The sequence below is a fragment of the Musa acuminata genome, chromosome BXJ2-7 (genome assembly GCF_036884655.1).
Source record: "Musa acuminata AAA Group cultivar baxijiao chromosome BXJ2-7, Cavendish_Baxijiao_AAA, whole genome shotgun sequence".
Taxonomy (NCBI): domain Eukaryota; kingdom Viridiplantae; phylum Streptophyta; class Magnoliopsida; order Zingiberales; family Musaceae; genus Musa; species Musa acuminata.
The window spans coordinates 31329214-31337692 of record NC_088344.1 but is presented as its reverse complement, the minus strand read 5'-3'; the positions used below and the strand labels follow the sequence as shown (position 1 = coordinate 31337692).

Below are 8479 nucleotides of genomic sequence, written 5' to 3'. Positions count from 1 at the left end.
AAGTTGATGATAGGAGAACTCTAAAAGTCCATCAAGTCTTTCTTTTGTTTTCTGTTAATTTTAACATAATCTTTTTATTATCGTTTTGATATGACTAATTATTCAAGCAGCTTCGAAGATCTTTGGGAAACCAGTAATCCACACTAATGAGAAGGGAGAGAAAACAAAAAAATCAAAAGAGAAATTAAAAATTAACAAGTAAAGAATATACCACAATGTCAATGCAAATTTAACATGGTTACTTCTACAAAAGAAATTAAAATTTCACTATGTAAAACAAAATCAATACAAAGAATCACTCTCTCATGAGTTAACCTAAACTCAAATTTAAAATTATTTATACATATTCTTATTTAAAATTAGGATTACTCACAAGTAGTCTAAACTTAGGATTTCCTAAATCTTAAGAGTGATAGTGAAATATATGTGTATTTGATTAAGAAAAACAACGAATAGAAAATAAAATTTAAAGTTTAAAAAATAAATATGAAGCCACGTAATTATTATATTTGATCATTATAAACGGAAAAGAAAAGGAATGTTTTCTTATTTATTCTTGTCTTGGATATGACATAACTAACGCCTCTCTTCCTACAGATTTTGCATTTTACGTAAATTTTGATGGCCCATAAGCCCGATATTGGTTGATGTTGCATTGGCCTTTTCTATATGAACCATAGGTTCTGTACATGTGGATCAATTAATTTAGGCCCATAACCATCGTACACGTTGAAATTTATGGATCTCATTATTCTAATGTGCTAACGTAGCCCACTGATGTAATTGTGATTTGAATGAACTGCGAATTTATATGTCTTAGGCCCGATATTAACTACCGTTTATTACAATTAGATCGTAATTACCGCCCTGCAAACAGCATGTTAGCCTTCGATTCTGCGATCCGATTCCCACCACCGACACCTCTCCACCTCTCATCTCGCTGCGTCTTTGCATCAGAGGTAACAACGGTCTCTGTTGAAACCCACGTTCAAACGCTACCCCCAATCAGTGAGCAGGTAGCTTTGTCGGGTGAGCTTACAGTCTAAAGTTCTGCGAACTAATCGCCACCACCAGGCGTTCGCACCTTTCCGTTTCGCTACGCTTCTGCATCAGAGATGACACTGGGCTTACAGTTGGACCCCACCTAAAAGCTACCTCCAATCATACAGCAGGTGGATTGCAGGTGAAGGCCGGATGTGTCGGAGAAATTTGTGGCTCTCCCATTTCCATCAATCACCCGTACGCGGAGATCGTACAACACCGGCCCATCACAGCTGGCAACGACGATTAACGAGTTCCTGCTCCCTTTTAAACCATGCTTAGGTCACCTAATTAGCAAGTAATTAAATCCCGAAATAATGGTAACAAACTCTTTTTTTATCATAAATAAATAGATACTGTTGTGTCGCCGGCTTTATCGAGATCGGTACCGCTCGCTTCCCGTTCGCTCTCCGTCGGGACGGATTTGCGTGGAGATTTGGGCGAATTTTTTTGACCTCCAGATCTTCGATCCGCCCATTCGTTTGCTGGAATCGCCGGCCGCCGATCGTGAGAACCGGTGCTTGGATCTCTCGTGTCGGTGAGATCTTCTAGGATTCCTATTTGGTGGTCGAAGGCTGGTGATTTGATTGTTTTCAATCGGAGTTGTGGGCGATTGGATATTTGCATCGATTTGGTGGGCTGTAGGGAATAGTGCTTTTTTGGTTGGATCCTTTGGTTAGAGGATTTGGTACCCGATGACTCGGATTCCTTGTAATGTAGGTTTTTGGGACCTGGAATACGAATTCTGGGGTGTTTAGATTGGCGGATTAGATAGTTCTGGTTGTATTTCGTCGCGGAGGTGAGTTGTAGGGGGATTACTGGCGATTTGCGGAAAGAGAAGGAGGATTTTCTTTTATAACTTCAGTGATTAGGAGAATTCTTTTCTGAGTTTATTATTCTGGGTCAATTTGGCTTGGATCTTCAACTATGGAGCACGTGGTGGCCGGAAAATTTAAACTTGGCAAAAAGATTGGTAGTGGTTCTTTTGGAGAGCTTTATCTCGGTATGTTATTTTCTTGGATATGTGTGCATCATTTATAAATTCCTTTCATGCCTTGCCTTCTACTTATGCTCACCCCATATTTCTTGGTTTATTTGATTCAGGTGTCAACATACAAAGCGGAGAGGAAGTGGCGGTAAAGCTTGTATGTATCATTGCTTAGCTTGAATTCAAAACATTCAAAATTTTAAATCTAGACATATGTGGCTATTTTTTTTTTTTTAACTTGAATTTGAATCGATGATAACACTAATTTTTTTATGTGAGAAGTTACAAAGTTTTCCACGTATGACTTCTACCCTAGGTTTACATTGGCAAGTTTACCAGTTGAAACCATGTTACAGTCTATTAAATTAAGGTGTGAAGGTGGCACAATGCCTGCAACAAACGTATACATTGTTGCATAATATTTGAAACTTTTACATCCTCCATGATATTAAGCCCATTGATCTTGGATGTTACGTATTAGGTCCCATCTCCGAAAATCTAATGAGTGAAATGGTTGCTTGTTCAGTAATCAATGGAGATCAGTTTAATGTGAATTTTGTTCCTTGGTGTGTAATATGTGTTTGCAGGTTTAGCTTTTAGGAAGTTTTTAAACTTGCACCGACCGCTCTGTTTTGTTTCTGAAAGTACATTAAAATTTTCTAGTTTGCTTCAGTACTGTATTCATTTGTGATTCTGATGATCTTGATCATAGTCTTGTACTTTAGTTTTGTCTTTATAGCAATCTACTTTTGCTATTCTATTTAATAACACATGAGATCTGAAAATTTACCATTTATGCTTTAATATTGGCAGGAGTCTGTGAAGGCAAAGCATCCTCAACTTCATTATGAGTCAAAGTTGTATATTCATCTCCAAGGAGGAAGTAAGTTGTTAATCTATAATTATGATTCATCTTGTTTGATTGGACATTGCCATTGATGATTTTATTTTTGTGTTTTAATCAAGCTGGAATTCCCCATCTAAAGTGGTTTGGTGTGGAAGGAGAATACAATGTCATGGTCATTGATCTTCTTGGGCCTAGCCTTGAAGACTTGTTCAACTACTGTAACCGGAGGTTTTCACTGAAATCAGTGCTAATGCTTGCTGATCAATTAGTATGTGCACCACGTTGTTACCTGTCTGCTGTAGCTCTAACCTTTCTAACGTCTAATTTTTTATACTTTTCTTATGGGACTTTCTAGCAATGTCATAATACCTGTGTTTTTTATCTTTTTAAAGATTAACCGAGTTGAGTATATGCACTCAAAGGGGTTTCTGCACCGTGATATAAAGCCAGATAACTTTCTTATGGGCCTTGGTCGTAAAGCAAATCAGGTATGTTATTGAATTACTGGAAACTTCAGTTACTAATTGCCCTTCAGACTGATAGATTGATGGCTTAGTTCTAGGAATATGTGATGATAGTTCTTTTGGACTTCAAATCATACTATGATGTTTTATTTTCTTGTTAGGTGTTGAATTTGTTCATGCAATATGGCAATGCAACTTGTGCTTACCTAAAAGTTATATTACACGCTTCTGAAGGTTAGGATAGAACATTTTTACCAAAGATATTGGCAATTGATTGACCAGTGGTTTCCTCACTATGCTCAATATGGTGCATACAAAAATATGGAATGTCAGTTATACCATACAATCCAACTTCATATTAGGCAAGTTATGAAGATCGAGGAAAACAATCTCCAATTACTGTGCAGATTGTAGTTGTACCATCATCTTATATGGCATTTAACCATTCACTTGATTATTTATATCTAGTACTTCCCTAACCAGGTATACAGTCAGAACACACAGGTAAAGATTTTCTTAACAACTCACTTGGAGTGAATAGTTCTTTAGTTTTAGGTATCTGAATGACGAAGCACTTATTTAGCATATATAATTTGTTTTATTTAAAAAATCTTTAGCATATTCCATTGATCTGTGTCCTAATTTGCTGCAACCTGGATGTTCCTGATGAGCACATTTATTACTAATCTTTGGTTGGTTGTTTTTTCATCGGAGTCCAGGGGCTGGGTCTGTGATGGTTGGCAAAATGATGATGATGGATTTGATGATGAACACAGATGCTCAGTAGCATCATCCTCCATAGGATTGTATCCCTTAGTGTATTGCTCAACAGCAATTCCTTTCTTCTCACCTTGTTCTAGTGATCCACTGTGAATCGGAGAGGTCCTATATCATTTCCAACCAACAGGCTTGATTCCCAGACATTTATTCTCTTGCATCTACTAATGGATAGAGAAAAAGGAACTGCGATATAGTGGAGATCATTATTCCAATAAGCATCCATAGTCGATGCTGTAGTTGGTTATGTTTGTTAGGTGCTATGCTTATATATAGCTTCGCTATAAGGCAGATTATGTTTATAGTATCTGATATTTCAGGCTATTGGTTGTTCCTAAAACTGATCACAGTCTGGCAAGGCTTTGGTCAACAACAACACAAAAGGTCTGAGTAGTGGGTATTTGGACTTTGGCATGGGGGCATTATCAGGGATCTTTTAATGCCAGTGTGGCAATAGTATAGAGGTGCAGGGATCTGTTTTAGTTTGTCTCAAGTTGAAATTACAGCAACCACATCAATCATTTATGTAGAGATTGAGAAACCAAATTATGAAATAATGGCTTTAGTCATGTACTCCCAGCGTTTTATGCTGTGTTCTTTGTCTTCTTCATTCTGTTTTCTTGTTTGACATTTGTTATTTACTCTCAGGTTTATATCATTGACTATGGCCTTGCAAAGAAATATAGGGATCTTCAAACTCATAAGCACATACCGTACAGGTAATTATATCTTAGTCCTGACATGTTAATATAAAAGCTTTACCAGCCTGCAAAGAACTCATGCCTACTTATGGTAGTTTTTTAATTAACTGTTACTGTAGTGAAAATAAGGCTAATTTCAGGATAGCATTTTAAATAAGAGAACCTTGAAAACTATTTTTTTTCCCTTTCGTAATTGATCTTTTTGTTACCACTTACTCATGAAATGAAAAGGATTTTATATGATCTAAAATATGCATCTCTCTTATCATTCAGTTTTTAACCTCAAGATGCAAACCCATAAAGGAAAGATAAAAGGGAAAATTGGAAAGAGAGTAATTAAGATTAGTTTAAATTCTTCTAAGTTTGTTACTGATCTTAAGTAAATACTGTGAACAAGAATGAAGTGCTGATGAGTCATGAATATGGGACTGCTGAATTATTTAAGTCAAGAGTAAGTGATGAATTTGGATCTGCATTTTGTATGGAATTTAATTTTGGAAGGAAACAATATACTGTAGGAGACAATAGAAGGTGGAAAGCATAACACAGAGAAAATTTTGGCTATTAATAATTAAATTGACAGAATATTTTAAAGGCAGAGTAGTTCTTCAAAGTTCAGACCTTTGACGTTTCTATCTTTCTATAACCAATTTGCTAAGGTGGTTAATTTGGTTCTCTCTATCTTGCCCTTGTTTTATTTCTTGTTTTCTTCTGCCAAATGTGTTCGATATCATTTACAACTTCTAAAATGGGATTCTTATGCATATTCAGGAGTTGAGTTTTTGAGTCCTTGCGTTCCATATCTTTATGGACACATGTAATGTTCTTTAGCAATTGGTTATTGCTTATTAATTATGTAAGATGTTATGATCTTTACAGGGAGAATAAGAACCTAACAGGAACAGCACGTTATGCAAGTGTTAATACACATCTTGGGGTTGGTGAGTTTCTTCCACCTAATTTCACATATCATACATCTTGTGCTAACTCATATTGACATTTTCATTTCTACATGCAGAGCAAAGCCGACGAGATGATTTAGAATCTCTTGGCTATGTTCTTATGTATTTTTTAAGAGGAAGGTTAGCATCAATTTGTTGTGCTGTCTGTTACTTTCATTTATAGAATTTGATGACACTTAACATAATATGTCTGATGGTCATTCTTTACCTCAGCCTTCCTTGGCAAGGGCTTAAAGCTGGCAATAAAAAGCAGAAGTATGATAGAATTAGTGAAAAGAAAATGCTTACTCCCGTAGAGGTAACTCGGAATCTTCTTTTTATCTGTTTGATGAAGAACTTGATTATCCAGCATCTTCTATATTTTATTCGCACAATAAGGAAGACGAATGAGAAAACTTTTGGACCTTTTTTTGTGAATCAGGCACTTTGCAAGTCATATCCATCAGAATTTGTATCATACTTCCATTACTGTCGATCATTGCGATTTGAGGACAAGCCAGATTATTCCAGCAGTTCATGTCCACCGCACATCCAAGCAGTCCAAAAGATTGCAACTCGACCTGATGGAACGACATGACATGAAGATGAGCCGTGAATACAGACCATCAACATGAAGTTGCAAGCTTTGTTCATTTAGGAAGCATAGATGCCTTTAATTTCGTCAAACATAGCAACATGATGCTGGGAAAAATTATTATAACTAAATATTTTTTTTCATCTTTGTTTATGAAATTGGGTTTTTCATCAAAATATTAATTTTTTTTATCAAAAATAAATATTAATCAGAGCAGCATGAAGAGTAGAATAATAAATCAATTAGAAAGTGAGACATCAAATTTTTACGTAAAAAACTAAATGCGAAAAAAAACATATGACCTCCACTTTAAACTTCCATTATCATTAATAATAATAACAGATTTATAATAAGTCTTCTCCAGAATAACTAGAGGATCATAATAACATCAAGAACACAGATCTTAGCTCAATAATAATATATTATCATTACCATAGATGAATTTCATGAAAGAAAAATTTTAGGTTTCATCAAGTGGGTATAGCAAAAAAGTATCTTGAAGAGGATAAACTGTAAATATGTACCGTTAATATTATAAAGCTTATTGCAAGGACTTTCACATAAAATTTGAGCTAAAACCGATAAATTTAACTGCTTAATCATTTGGCAAAAGCCTTAAAACCTTAATTTCTCTCTCCTCTTCTCTCTTGTTCATTTTCTCTCCTCTTCTCTCTTGTTCATTTGTTGCGCTACCACAATTCTCACCATTGACCTCTATTCGCACCCTTCTCACATCATGCAAACCATTATTTCCTTTTTTTTTTAATAAATTAGATTTGGACTCAATGCCCAAATCAATTAGTACAAGCCCATCTAATATCACATTCACGACAACTATATTGGTCTCTTTTTCATTTTTTTTTATTTTATTCTCGTTTTCAAAACATATACTCTTTTTTTATGTAACCTAACTTATTACAGTGAAAACACTTGATATATCTTCTAGATTTGGATCTTCCTCTATAACCACGTAGATTTCTACTATAATTTCTTTCACGTCTTTTTTGTTTTTCAATAACAAGTATACCAGAAGAAGATTCTCTTTATTCTTTCCTTCTAGCATCTTCATTTAGTAAATTATCTTTAACCATTTTTATACTTAGAGTCTCACATGACATGGAGTTATAAATTATCACCACATACGTTTCTCAACTTTCCGATAAAGGGTTGAGAAGTAACAATCCTTGTATCTTATTATCTATATTCATTTTTTATAGCAACCGGCTTGTTTGCAAGATTCTAAAACAGACTTATATACTCAACAATGTTATTATCATCTTTATACTTTAAATTGACAAGCCTTACGAGGAGAAAAATTCTATTTTCTATTAACTTTTTCGTAAAAAGTTTTTTAAATTTTTACCAAACAATATCAGCTCTAATTTCATCAGAAATATACTCATGTAAATTTATATTCATCCATCTTCTAATATAGACTATAACTTTTCTATGTTGAACTTCTCATTCCTTATCTTCCATAGTAGAAGGTTTTTCTTAACTTTAATGAACTTATACAAATCTTTACAATAGAGTAAATCTTTCATTATACGTATTTAAATAGAATAATTTGATGAGTTTAATTTAATCATATCGCTTGACTCTTTCATTTCAATCACAAGAAAAATTAGCATCAAACAACATGATGCTCTAATACCACTTATTGGAAAAAACTATTATAGTAGAATAATTTTTTTCTCTCTTTTTTATCAAAATATATTTCTAATCAAAATAACAACTTATTACCAAAAGTAAATATTAACCAGTATAAACAATATAACAATGAATCAATCACAAAGTGAGACATTGAATTTTACATAGAAAACCCAATATGGGAAAATCCATAGGACTGTAGTCCACTTCAAATATTCACTATCACCAATACTGATAATATGTTTATAATAAGTCTTATCCAAAATAATTAGAGGATCATAATAACATAAAAAATATAGATCTTGACTCAACAATAACATAACATCATCACCACAATGAAAGAAAAATTTTAGGTCTCACTAGGTATAACAAAAATGTATATCATATACGATAAATCATAGATTGGTATGTTAAGATTATAGAGCTTATTGCCAAAATTTTTTATATAAAATTTGGACTTAAATCGATAAAGTTT

At 34.0% G+C, this 8479-nt stretch overlaps 1 protein-coding gene across 1 annotated transcript; it reads left to right on the top strand.

Annotated features, from left to right (window-relative positions):
* Window positions 1-1408: 1408 nt before the first annotated feature.
* LOC135617576 (casein kinase 1-like) lies at window positions 1409-6497 on the top strand. The gene is made up of 10 exons (XM_065117952.1): window positions 1409-2044; window positions 2146-2186; window positions 2843-2912; window positions 2996-3144; window positions 3269-3364; window positions 4766-4836; window positions 5698-5759; window positions 5837-5900; window positions 5994-6078; window positions 6202-6497. Exons 1-10 carry the CDS (start codon window positions 1969-1971, stop codon window positions 6355-6357), a joined length of 870 nt encoding a protein of 289 aa, XP_064974024.1. The 5' UTR covers window positions 1409-1968; the 3' UTR covers window positions 6358-6497.
* Window positions 6498-8479: the final 1982 nt, after the last annotated feature.